Below are 14,497 nucleotides of genomic sequence, written 5' to 3'. Positions count from 1 at the left end.
GTTCATCCAAGTAGGAATGACGTTATTAACGGTATGGATGTCATGTAAACATCACTTTCTACACCAGAAAGTTTTCAACGGTAGGAATTTTCCTACCCACCTTTTACTCTGGAGCGCCCCACTTGAGTATTGGATCCTTCTCAGTTTTGGTTTCAACTACTAAAATGAGCTCAGAAAACGGATGTACGGTGTGGATTTCTTAAAAATATCACGTTGGGCCCCACCCAGTTTTCCAACGCAGGCCTTTCGCAGGAAATCCGCGTCCGTTAAAAACGAGGTTTTAATCGATAGTCTTGTGGAGTAGAAATCCGTCCACATGTACTATCCAATCAGAACGTGACATACATGCATCTCAATCGTAACCGTCCGAATTGTGGGATCCAGTACTGTTGGTTCGAAATCCAACAATCATATTGAAAGGATGATTTTCTGCCTGTAAAATGGACGGATGAATTGAAACTTAACCAACGTTTGGAATACAGTGAAAATAGACTTATTGATCAGATTCCAGAAGCATCTGATCAATCTGAATTTAGTTCCATTCCTCATCTGTAGTGGGGTCCACGGTTTGGAGGGTTTGGATTAAGGTTTATCTTTACCACGCTTATAATAATCGTGTGCATGCCTATGGATCATTGTACTCTTGCATATCAGATGTTTCCTTAAGAAGAAGCTATGGGCCAACATACGATGACCGTGTTGATCAGAGAAACCTGTCCGTCCAATCAACAGAATAATCATATCTGTTTTTAACCGTCCAGTCCACAACCATATCTGTTTTTAACCGTCCAATTTGTGGTCACTGATCCAGTCATACGGTGATATTATTTTCGGACCGTTGCCTCTGCATGATGAATCCAACTGATGTACAATCCAGCGTCTGTTGTGTTTGTAGGAGAACGGCCCACTTTCATCACGATCGGTTCCGTTGCTTCGATCATCCCTGTCATGGAGCCTACACGAGTGCAGTTATGGATTATCTAGACCGTCCATTTGGTTGGGCCCATTGAAAATGCACCATTAACCATCTCTATTCCTGACCATCCATTTGGAGTCTACAAAATGGAATTTGATAATAGCCCGTGGATCCCACATTCAACATCCATCCACCGTACGATTAAAAAAATGATTGATAACATATGTCACATCATTCGACAAACCAAGCCACAAACGTTTAATTATGATGCACTGGAGATATTATCCTGGAATTTTCTATGATAAATATCTTACTCTCCTTAAGAGGATGAGAAATCCTTTGATTATCTGTGCAGAGTAAGATTAATGATGTTAATCGTACGCTTGTTCTAAATCCTAGCCAATTATTCGGTAGGGTTAAAGCTAGCCGTAGTAAAACAATGGCATTTTTGATCTTCTACCATATGAATAGACACGCATTATATAATTCAGGCTTTCAAACTCATGCGAGTGTCATGGACCGTTACTATAAGAGAATTTGCACTCCAATGGCTATGTATGATAACAAAGCATTCAACCCATCTTTCTAGCTAACAGGTAACATTTTAGGTAAATCCAAAGTCATTAAAAGGTGGACCCCACCTTGAAGATTAATCTTATGTCAAATCTCACCGGTCCACATTTTATAATGCCCTTTAATACATTAAGCTATACATCTGTCCATTGGTTTTATTGCCAGTGATCTAATAATAAGGTAGCCAGTCTGAATTTCTGTGTGTAATCTCTATCTTGGTCCCACCAGTGAATTGTTCAGATTTCGTGCAGTAGCAACCGTAAATATGTGGCTGTATGCTAAATTAGTATGCAGCGGTTTGTAGGTGATCAGTTCTCTTTCTGCCGTGAAAAAAGAGAGAGGATATCTGCCGTGAAAAAAAGAGAGAAGATATCGTTCTGACTCAGCATATGTCGCCAGCTTCTGGACCCACATGCTGAGATAGTCCCATGATGTGAAACATGAACCGTCCATAACATCATTATAAGTAAAAGCCATTACCATAATCACGTTTCAACGATGATCCTAACCTTTGATTTTAGAATTGAATAATAACCATTGGAAGATTAGTTGTTCTAAAGTCATATTACTGGATTGATAATCCGTTCTAAGTCTTTTTTCTAGGGTATTCTGTGTATCACAGATTTAACTAACGGTTCAGATCATGGGAAAACTCACTACGTGTGCTCAATTTAGTGGCGACAGACGGTTAATTCTTAGTCGCGACAGAGGAAAAAAAACGAACTGAGAGAAAAATCTATAAATCTCCATTGAAGCAATAGCCACTGGTGAAGCATCTTTCATCTTCACTTCGCATAAACTTCTCCTTCTTTCCCTCCCAGCAAACGCTGAAAATAAAATCCAAAAAAAAAAAAAAAAAAAAAAAAAACCTTCAAGAAAATCGTGCTACAAATCCAAAATCCAAACGTCTCTCTTTCTTTCGTTTTTCTTTCCTGCAATGGCCACTCTTCCTTGTGGCTGTTTTCCACGCGCAATCTCCTTCAGCAATTCCTCACGGCTTTCATCGTCCTTCTTCCCTCCACCCAACTCTACCAAAAAAACACCATCTTCCTTCGTTAAAACCTCTCCATCCCAATCAATCTTCTGCTCTTCTTCTTTTTCTTCTTCTTTTTCTTCGTTTTCTTCTTTCTCATTAATAGACAGAGTCGGGTTTCAGAGGCGACGAAGCAATGTCTCGTTCCTCTCTTTCGGGGCCAACCCTAGCTACTTCTCCGATGAAGTGAAGAGCGAATCTAATTCTCAGCTCCTGTCGGCAATGCTACCTTATGTTGTTGCTGCCACTGCAGTTGTCGCTCTCGTCAATCCCGTCAGTTTCGCGTGGTAATTCTCTTCCTCTTTACTTTGTTTCACTTCTTGAAGAGGGTTTCGATTTTTTTTTTTAATTTTTATTGTGGGTGCCTTTGGATGCGCGAGTGAATTGGAATTGTGAAAGTTTGGTTCGTTAAGAGGAGAAGAGTAGTAGAAGGATGCATTCTTTTCGAATTGAGCTTGAAAGTAATGAAATCGCAATTTCGAGCCATACATAAGGAAGGAAATTGAGATTTTTAGTTATTTCCATGTACTTGGACTAATTATTGCAGTTCAATTCGTTAGTGCATCCAAATGCACGTTTGTATTTGTTCTCCGGAAATTGCAGAATTATTCAATATTTCTGTTTTTTCAAAATGGAATTTTTTTGGGAATTTTCAGTGGCTTTCTATCTCTGCACTCATTCTGTCACAAAAAGGAAAGAAAAACTAAAAAGAAGGGAAAAATCATTGACATGAAGTGGAATGATCCAAGAAAGAGTCTCTCATTACATAACTATGCACACAGTTGTGGGGCCAATCTCTGATCATGATCAACCGTTGGAACAGAGGGGCTATTGCCATGTGCATTACATTGCACCTTGATTGAAGATCACCCTTATTGGGATGTGGGTCACTCTTGGATCAGTTAAACTTCATTCTCCCAAATAAATGTGATGACACCATCAGAAGTGTAGAGCATCCTGATCTAGTGGTGGCCCAACTTTTGATCAAGGAGATCTCTGTGCTAGATGCAAATCATGTGCACACCATTTTATTCAAGGGTCGATCTTAACGACTTAACCAGAGGTGGGCCCCACATTCCCTCTTATTGCATTGTCATGTGCACTGCATGGCGGGCAACCTTCGATCAAGATCGACTGAGGATCAGAGGGGCCTCGGCGTGCACCTTGCCTGAAAGTCTCCCTGATGAGAAGAGGAGTCATTTTTGGATCAAAGTGGTCTTTGTTCCTTCCATAAATGCTGCAATACCATTGGAAATGGAGATTGCCTGATCCAGTTATGACCCACCTTTCAATCAGCCAAGATGCAGTGCATGGGGGTGCCCCTCTGATCCACTGGTCCACCTTCATCAGATTTGGAGCAGACTGTACATTGTAATGCAATGAAATGGCCTCTCATTTTAACTATTCCATGAATCTTGGATGGCCCTTTGAAACAAAATATGTTATTTTATTATTAATTTTCTTGTCATGAAAGACTGGAATAAGCTTTTCAAATTGAGCCCTTGCCTTCTGCTCTAGGGTATCAAAAGACTATTATGCTCCTGCTCTTGGCGGGATTATGTTATCCATTGGAATTCGGCTGTCCGTCGATGATTTCGCTCTTGCATTTCAAAGGTGCTTCCCCATTCCTTGTTTCGTGCACGATTACAAATCCCAAAACAGAAAAGATACAGGATGCCCAGGAACTTAAATTCATCATCAGCACGGATGCAACACTGCTATGGACTTGGGATACTCATGCTGTATCAGTGCATATAGTTTTTGGGCATGATCCATAAATGGTGGGTTCCAAAGACCAATAATCTAGATCAGTGAACCATGGGTCCTACTTGTATATTTTATGAGAATGCCAAAGCTATACTTTGGTGTCTTTGCATGCATGGGCACTTAGCCATCGTATCGCATACGATATGTTCGATGTTGGTCCTTCTGATTCAGCAGTCCATCTTTTCACTGCGAATGAGATATGGATACATGCATCATATGGCATACCTCTGCCTGTATCCATGTAAGATAAAACAGGAAAAAAAGGCAAGTACGTATCTTTGCATATGGATGCATCTATCACATATGGTATTCAAATTTTGATTATTTCGAATTTGCTTTTTCATATTAGTCGAACTGCTGTTTATTTCATTTCATTTTTTTATTTCGAATCTATTCCAAGATTTTTACGGCTTATCTGCTGCAGACCTTTATCACTATCTGTTGGGTTTATGGCGCAGTATGTGCTTAAACCGCTGCTGGGCCTGTTGATTGCAAGAGCATTCGGGGCACCTCCCATGTTCTATGCTGGTTTCATCCTCACTTGTTGTGTTGCGGGTGCCCAGCTGTCAAGTTACGCCAGTTTCTTGAGCAAAGGAGACGTGGCTTTGAGTATTCTACTGACCAGTACAACGACCATATCGTCTGCGCTGATTACCCCTCTTCTTACTGGTCTTCTGATCGGATCTGTAGTGCCAGTCGATGTGGTTGCCATGTCCAAGTCAATCTTGCAGGTAAACATGACGTGCCCATGGAGGATCGTCTATCACGAGTAATCACGAATGGTTTCTTGGATGGTTTAATGAACCATTGTTCATTGATCTTGTAGGTGGTGCTTGTTCCGATTACTCTAGGCCTCACACTCAATACTTACGCCAAACCGATTGTGAATGTTATTCAACCGATCATGCCATTTGTTGCCATGGTCTGTACTTCCTTATGTATAGGCAGCCCTCTTGCGATAAATCGGAATCAGATCTTGTCTGCCGATGGTGTCCGATTGCTTGTACCAATACTCGCATTCCATTTTATGGCATTTACTATGGGATACTGGTTATCGAAAATCCCATTTTTGAGGTAATTTTTCTCCTTGTTGGATCTTGTTCTGTGTTGTTTAACTCTTTCGTGCTCTGATTTATGACCGTAATTAGGACCACTGTTAAGTATTTGATTGTAATCAACCTATTTAGTAGGCAATTAGGTAGCGCTTGATTGTAACCAACCTATTTAGTAGTCTATTATATTGTGCCTGTGGGAGTTTTGTGCTCTATTGCTGGTCCCAAGCCCAGTTACAGGAGAGGGTTGCGTCAAGCTGGCAGCCAGTGTCAAACTTTTACCATAACTTCAAAAAATAAAAATAAAAATTATGCCATAGTTCCATCATGAATCTGAACAATATGACATTCCAAACTCATGCTAGGGCGTTCTGAAGTTATGGCCTTTGAAAGAGTGGAATGATGTAAAAGGATTCATGTACCTGACCCCAATTAGTTGGGAACTTGGGATAAGGCTTAGATGATGAAGAAGAAGAAGAATTAGGACCACTATTACCTAGTTTGGGTCGGATCATTCAACGTAACACGCAGTTTTCTGCATTCCAATCATAAGTAAGAGAGAAATACCCTAAACTAGATAATTGTATTTCTAAATCAGTTCACCAGCAATTACGGTGATTAGGTAAACAGTAGGTGTGGTGATTACGTAAACAGTAGGTGTTTTTCTCTTTGCAATTCTATTTATTGATGTCATGTTTGTGGCTTTTTCTTGAGATTTTCTCCATGTCACTTGGTTTCAGTTAGATACAGTTGCCTGTAGTATTTGTGGAAAGAACTTGCCAATTCCATATCTGTTTTGTTGCATTAGTGAGCGATTATGATAGAAGTGAAAAAAGGGTTCCCTACTTGTGTCTATTTGGCATTAAAAAACACACCCATGTCTAGTTTTGCTAGTTTAATGTCTATTTGGCACAAGAGAATGTGAGTCCTGATATTTTTTTTTTTCCTCGGTGAATTCCACAACTAGCTTTTTCCTCAGACGCTGTACCTGTTGTCTAATGTACTTGTTAGGTCTGATTATTGTTTCTTGTTCATTTTCTTCTCAGATTTTGTTTTAGTCAAAACATGTAGCTCCTTTTGATATCTTCAGCTTGTTCTAATTAGTTATTTCATTTAGACGTCCAGTTTTTTGTAGTTCACAGATTACGGAAGGTAGTTGACAAAACCCCCATAGTCCTAGTATAAGACTGCGTTTCTTTTATTTAGGGCATACCTGATCGAACCCAAGGGTTGGCAACACCAATTGCAGGGCTGCGATGCAGTAATAACTCAATAAGACCGATGCTGAATCCTTAGGAAATGAGAAACACAACCAGAACTAATCTAAAGGTAAATGGTTGTCTAGTTTTTAATTCAGTGAAATAGAAATGTTTAAAACAATCAATAAAAATAACTAAGGATCCAGGAATCCCCAATCAATAGATTTTGAACCTATTCATTTTCTCAAGTTGATAACTCAAGTAGAATTAGATCCCAATCTGTTCTAATCATAAGATAATGCAATAATATCAATTATAAACATCCAACATAGATTAGAATCACAATAAACTTGATATCTCATGAAGATTTAGGTAATCACATCGCAGGGAATCGAAAACATTCAATGTACCCGGAGGCGACAATAGATCAATCAAATTTATAGATTGATTCCTTCCCCAATTTAGGAATTCAATCACAATTCAATATAAATAACCTAAAACTTTCATTGAAAACGAATTAACTATTAAATATCATCAAAAGGTTAATCCCTTAGCCTTAGCTAAGAGATTAGCCAACCATGGCTAACATCCTAGAACAAAAACAAAAGAAAAACCTAAAAGACAAACTAAAAACGAAGGATTGAAGAAGAAGAACGGCTATGTGGAAGCTCTGTCACCCCTTAATCTCTCTTCCAAGCCCTAATTCGTATCTACAACAGCCTAAAACACTCCTTTAAATAGGAAAAATCAACATCGACTTTAGATCAACTTCAAATTTTCGCACTTTTGTTACGCTTTGGTCGCACCGACGACAACCTTTGATCGCACCAAAGTCGCACTGAGTCCAGATGAATATTCCTTCGGTTACAGCTGAATTTCATCATAATGTCTGAAGTCTCTATCTCCTTTTAGGTCACACCGAATCCTCCTTTGGTGGTACCAAACATCAATCCGGTTGCGCCTAAGCTTCGAGCCGAATTAAGTCTGAAAATCACTATTTCTTGCTGGACTGTCTTGGGCACTTTTGGTCGGACCGAAATAACCCTAGGTGGGACTGAACAGTCTATTATTTCTGTTATTGAACTGTTTGATTTTTCAGTCTTTTCTCCATCCTTTAGTGCTTGGTTTTCTTGAATATTTATCACTTGAAATCTTCAATAGTGTCTTCCAAATCTCCAATTCTTCATCGCCTTTGAGCTTAATCTCTTTTTGAGCTTTAAATCATCCATTTAAGCATGTATGCAGTGTAGAAAACATATCTCATTAGATCAATTTTGTCACTTAAATGCATCTGAGACCAGTGCAATTGAGAGGATAAATATGCAATATTTAGGCTTGATCAATACCTTTACAAATACATGGGTGTCCAATGTGAGCCGGTAGGCTACCCTTCCTTTGTAGCATGTTGGAGTGTCATACTTTTCTTGTCTCTGTATCTTTACATTGTAACTAAACCAACACTAAGGGTATAGAACCATGATCCACGAAATACCCATTATTTGGAATGCAATTTTCATAACGGAAAACTTACGTAGGTTAGTGATTTAGGTAACAATGCACGAACCATAAGTTGGTTTGTGGAACCCACCATAGACCATAGTTTGTATGTCCCATCCAACCCCCTCATAAGTTGCATCTGACCAGGATGAACTGACACCCCAAAAATCAGCATCATCCAAAAATCAAGGGCCACAGTTAGACGAACTAACACGCCAAAAATGAGCATGATCCTAAAATCAAGGGCTACATTACATGAACTTAGAGGTTTTATGTGTGATTTTATATTGTTCCCCATGGTGTGGCCAACTTGAGTTTTGTATTGGGCTATTTTTGTGCTACATGGTGAAAAATGAGAAGGAGACTTCATGGACGGAGTGGATGTCACATGCATAACGTCGTGGGCCTCATAGATCTCACGCGCTTTACCCACTGCGTACACTTGGTGTTTTAGTCCCCTTTGATTCGCATACATATGGATGCTATAGGACAAAAATTGGCAAGGACATTTTTTTTGAATGGTGATAGTATTTTATTAAGAAGAGGTAAAAGCCTTGCTATTTACAAAATCATCTAATAAGAGGGTGCAAAGCAAAATCCTTAAGGCCCTTGATACTTGAAGCCCAATCCATTACATCAGATTTAGCCCTCCCGAAAACATTAGTAGTCCTCATATTTCTATTATGAAAGCACCTATTGTTCCGCTTCCCTACAAAGCCCAAATCCTGGCCAAGAAGGCCAATCTCTAATCCCTACCGCTCCTGCCACTCATGCCCCTTTGCCATGCAACAAGGAAGCCTTCAAAATCAACCCTAGCAAGGACACATATTTAGTAAGAACATTTATAGATGTATGTCCACGATATGAGTTCTATAGTTGATGGCTCTAGTATATATATGTAGCTAGGGGGGAATTTCCTAGCCCCATTAGTTTTCGGTCGTGAACCTTGGATTTTTAAGATCACATCGAAAAAGGATTTCAAATAGAGGTAAGGTTGTTTAGGTAATTTATAGGTCACTCCTGTTTAGCAACCAACGGTTAGATTTTACATGTTTAGCCTCATGAGTGGTGAGCATTTCTGCCATTATAAAATTTCGATGCTATCTCTCTCTCCATGTAGTGAGGAAGCAATGTACAAGACGTGGATAGAGGGGTGGATGTGTTGTTGTAAAAGGGGAGTTATTTTTTAATCTAGGAGAGTGACACCAGATGGTATATGTCTTGGCATTGGCTGTTGGATCTTGGTCCTTTTCAATGTTCGAAGTTAAGGTATTTCAAACCCTCAATTTCATGAAGGTTATGTAGACCAGCTAAATTCAAAGGAATAGAGTCAAATATCAAGGGGATACAATATCCCAATATAAGAGAGGCTTTCTTGTGTTTTGTTTTGTTTTGTTTTTGTTTTTGTTTTTGTTTTTGTTTTTTTGTTTTTTTGTTTTTTTTGTTTTTTTTTGTTTTTTTTGTTTTGTTTTTTTTGTTTTTTTTTTTTTTTTGTTTTTTGTTTTTACATACCCCATCTAAGGTGAGACCTGTTGGATAAACTTTTGGATCATTGGTAGATGACCTAGATTCAAAAACTGAAGTCCCGGCCTATTGTAGAGGATTTATCTGGAAATGTTCTGGAAAACTGCATGCAGGTGATTAGCTTCAAAATTTTAAAAATGCAGAAATGCTCTTATACATAGTGGAGTGGGTAAAATTTGCCCTGTTGATGGGGTTGAGCAAGTAAAATCTACACTGCTTGGTTGCCAAGCACGCATAGATTTCCAAGTTACATAAATGCCCTCACCTTTCTCTTGAATCTCTTCCCATGTTCCTTGGAAATCCGAAGTTCAAAGCTCTGCAAAAACTACTTGTGGGAAATAATTGCCTCTGGCTGCTCAATGTTACATGTATAGATATTTAGAATGTAGGGATTTACCCTTTTAGCTTATGTAGTAGGCTAGTAGCATGCATATAATATGATACTATGCATGCACATCTTCAATAATAATGCTCACAATTTCATTCATATATAAATCATAATATAAGTTTATAGATAAAACTATACTGCATAGATTTGAAGTGTATGTGCTATCTAGCTCACATGATCCTATCCCCTAGTGTACTTTGTATTGGAGGAAATGATTACCGTGGTCTTTAGTAATAACACTCGTCATTTCAGATATAAATCACAATGTGAATTAGCATAAAAACAATATTGCATAGACTTGATTGTATTTACTAGAGGGACACATGACCCTACCGATGGTATAACATGTATTGAAGGAAGTAGTGTACCATGTATTCGTTCCTGCATACTAGATTGGAAGTGATCTAGATAACCTTTGGCTGGGAACTAGAGTGGAAGTGATCTAGGTAACCTTTGGTTGGCGTCCCCTCTAATGGTTCCTTGTCCGTGGTGTGGCCCACCTGGGTTGCGGATTGGCCGATTTTTGGCCACAGGCTTAACATCAGGGGCGCACCTGATGTATGAAGCAATGTCACACACACAACATAGCCGGCCCATGGAGCTTGGGTATTGTGTCCACTGTGTAGAGGATTCCAGTCCAAGGACTACTGGATGTACTGAATAAACTGTTCCATTCTTGTCGGCGTATGCTGCGTGTATGCAGTGATATGGAAGCAGGACAACTCCTATGTCTCTAGAGGCAAGTGGATCTTTGCATTCTAATACTCCATTCAGGTTTGTGATTGTTCTATTACTCTATTCATGATACAAGTTGGAAATTAAGACTGATGATTAATTAACCCATCTCTTTTAGCTGTTTTGGAAATACTAAAATACAAAACTGCAGCTTCCCATGGACCGTGCAGAAAACGAACAACATGCCAACCTTCATGAATTTCCTCTCCATGTAGCCATAGAGAAGAAAGAAAGAAAAAAGATCTCATCTATACATATATTTAGATTTTGCATAAATAAAAAATGCATAGGAAGTCATTTCCATATAGGACTTGAATTTGTCACCATTTTGCATCCATTTTCTCCTTAACGAAAAATAATTTGCAAGATTTTGTTTGGTGACTTGCACAGTACCTCTCTCTCTTTTTGGTTCTTTTCAAGCACTTGGTTAAAAACCCAAGCTGATGAATTTTTGTGGCCTTCCAGACAAGAGGAGAGCGTATGCAGAACGATATCATTATGTACGGGAATGCAGAGCTCCACTCTCGCTGGTCTTCTTGCTACGCAGTTCCTAGGAAGCAGCCAAGCAGTTCCCCCAGCATGCTCCGTCGTTGCCATGGCCATCATGGGCCTATATCTTGCTTCATTTTGGGGCAATGGGTACCGGATCAGAGACATACCAAAGCAGATTTTTCCCCAAATCAGCAACACTCACCTCAATGCCTGAGGAAATCAGTGTTGCATGTGCACATGAGTGCTGTGGCACTCTTTCCCCTGGCTTCAAAGCAAACAGGCAGATCGGAAATCTTATACCGGTACCATTGTTCATGAGTAACTGAGTATAGATAAATAGTGTTCTAACAGTGTGTGTACTACAGCAGTCATAGGTTCCGCACGCAGCTCATCAGTGGAAGTTCAATGCATGTTTGTGCTTCTGCTCTGAGGCTATAGTTTTGTTGAGTAAACGGGGCTCGCCTCATTGTAATTTTGTATATGGCCGCTATCTTGGAATGAAAATAGAGGGGTTTGCATGCTTCTGAGGTTCGATTGCTGTGGTTTCTCTTGCGATTCAGTTTGTAACAGTCAATTTGCATGTGGGCACTCACAAGCACATGATCTGAGGAGTTCATTTCATAGAATGCATGTGGGCACTCACAAGCACATGATCTTAGGAGTTCATTTCATAGAATTTCACCTCTCAAGAGTCTTAGATATCCATTTAAACGATAGTTCTAAAACGTACTGAGTTGACTTGTTGTGAATGTCGGTTCTGTGTCTGACTTGCGAGTCGACGGCGTCTGGAGGGAATTGAATCCAGGAACTTAACCAATGCATCATTGAGTGGTTTACTTTTATTGTAGTTGAAAAGTCAGCTGGGCCTCACGATCTTAGTCGATGGTCACGGTCGGTTTCAACTCTTCACGGATATGGTTTCAACGTGAGATCAATGTTTTAAAACCTGGGTTGTTGTTCCGGCTCACCAGAACCACCAACTATTCCAGGTCAGGGTCTAATGGATTTGCATTCATCAGCCTAACCATTTGACCCAGATGGTTTCAAACAACCCAAGCTGTCAGGTCTTCCTCTTCCAATCCACTCTCTACATCTCTGATGAATCTCTCAGGCTAGAGAATTTGATGTCCTCCATTTTTGGAATTTAACTGTACTAGTCCGATTGAATTGGTTTTCCCATGCTAAAAAGCTGAAATGTTCAACCTAGATCAGGGAGACATGGCTGGGTCATGACAATAGCGAAATTAATAAAAGGCAGCTTGGGAGACTGCAAGGTCATGAAAATAGGCACAATCATGCCTATACATGCGTAGGCATGTTTTCCAGCATGGAGCATGTGACACATGCTCAGTCACTCTGCCCGAGTATCAAAGTTCTCTTCTTTGACCTTAGGCCTAAAAAAAATCAGACCATTTTGCCTAGGTGTGCCTACCATTCTAATAAACCCAAATATTTCATCAATTGGATTACCGATAATCAGGCTTCGAATATAACTTGTGTTGAATCAACAAAATGGCCTGAAGCATATGAAGGGTTTGGATCAGAAAACATAGGCCAAATCATATGACTCGCTTGGAAAATAGAATAGTGCTCAATCAAACAAATGGTTTTGATCAATGTAAATCAGCCCAAATATATAAAGTCGGTTTAGATCATTGAAAATCGACCCAAATATTTCATCAATAGGATTACCAATACATCAACCTTCGAAGAGAACTTGGCTTGAATAAACGAAATGGGCTGAAGCAGATGAAGGGATTGGATAAAAAAACACAGGCCAAATCATATGAATAGCATTGAAGATCGAATAGTGCTCAATAAAACGAGTGGTTTCGATCAATGAAAATCAGATCAAATATATATAATGATTGGTTTAGATAATTGAAAATCAACCCAAATATATTATCAATTGAATAAATAAACATCAGCCTTCGAATATACCCTGGCTTGAATAAGTGAAATGGCCCAAACCATATGATGGGTTTGAATCAGAAAACATATGCCAAACCATATGAATGGGTTGTAAGATCGTATAGGTCTCAATCAAACGAATGGTTTCGATTAATGAAAATCACCCTAAATATATAAAATTGGCTTAGATCATTCAAAATCGACCCAAATATTTCGTCAATAGGATTAGCAATCCATCTGCATTCCAAGAGAACTTGGCTTGAATCAATAAAATGGCTCAAAGCATATGAAGAGATTAGAACAGAAAATATAGGCCAAATCATGGCAAGGAAGATTGAATAGGGCTCAATCAAACGAGTGGTTTCGATCAATGAAAAGCAGCCCAAATATATATAATGAGTGGTTTATATCATAGAAAATCAACACTAATATATTAGTAATTGAATAAATAAACATCAGCCTTCGAATATACACTGGCTTGAATCAGCGAAATGGACCTAAGCATATGAAGGGTTTAGATCTGTAAGCATAGGCCAAATCATGTGAATGACTTGGAAGATCGAATAGGGCTCAATCGAAACGAATGGTTTCAATCAATGAAAACCAGCCCAAATATATAAAATTGATTTAGATCATTGAAAATCAACGCAAATATTTCATCAGTAGGATTACCAATCATCATGCTTCGAATATAACTTCTGTTGAATCAATGAAATGGCCCGAAGGATATGAAGGGCATGGATCAGAAAACATAGGATAAATCATTTGAAGGGTTTAGATCATGAAATATAGGCCAAGTCATATGAATGGAATAGAAGATCGAATAGGGCACAATCAAACGAGTGGTTTCGATCAATGAAGATCAGCCCAAATATATGCAGTGATTGGTTTATATAATCGAAAATCAACCCAAACATATCATCAATTGAATAAATAAACATCAACCATCAAATATAACTCGCTTGTATCAACGAAATGGCGCGAAGCATATGAAGGGTTTGGATAAGAAAACATAGGCCAAATCATATGAATGGATTGGAAGATCGTATAGGGCTCAATCAAACGAATGGTTTTGATCAATGAAAATCAGCCCAAATATATAAAATTGGTTTAGATCATTGAAAACCGACCAAATATTTCATCAATAGGATTACCAATCCATCAGCCTTCGAAGAGAACTTGGCTTGAATCAACGAAATGGCTTGATGCATATGACGGGATTAGATTAGAAAATTTTGGCGAAATCATACGAATGGCATGGAAGATCGAATAGGGCTCAATCAAACGAGTGGTTTTGATCAATGAAAATCAGCCCAAATGTATATAATGATTGGTTTATATAATCGAAAATCAACCCAAATATATCATCGATTGAATAAATAAACATCAGCCTTCGAATATACCCTGGCT

The 14,497-nt window shown here is 38.9% G+C and overlaps 1 protein-coding gene across 1 annotated transcript; it reads left to right on the top strand.

Moving 5' to 3' along the window:
* The first annotated feature begins 2,263 nt into the window (after positions 1 to 2,263).
* LOC131239736 (probable sodium/metabolite cotransporter BASS3, chloroplastic) lies at positions 2,264 to 11,708 on the top strand. The gene is made up of 5 exons (XM_058237583.1): positions 2,264 to 2,809; positions 4,041 to 4,136; positions 4,714 to 5,020; positions 5,116 to 5,363; positions 11,150 to 11,708. The coding sequence occupies exons 1-5, from the start codon at positions 2,427 to 2,429 to the stop codon at positions 11,388 to 11,390; spliced, it is 1,275 nt and encodes a 424-aa protein (XP_058093566.1). The 5' UTR covers positions 2,264 to 2,426; the 3' UTR covers positions 11,391 to 11,708.
* Positions 11,709 to 14,497: the final 2,789 nt, after the last annotated feature.

This window comes from Magnolia sinica, chromosome 3 (assembly GCF_029962835.1).
Source record: "Magnolia sinica isolate HGM2019 chromosome 3, MsV1, whole genome shotgun sequence".
Lineage (NCBI taxonomy): Eukaryota > Viridiplantae > Streptophyta > Magnoliopsida > Magnoliales > Magnoliaceae > Magnolia > Magnolia sinica.
The sequence above is the reverse complement of the archived record's forward strand: the minus strand, read 5'-3'. Positions and strand labels throughout refer to the sequence as shown.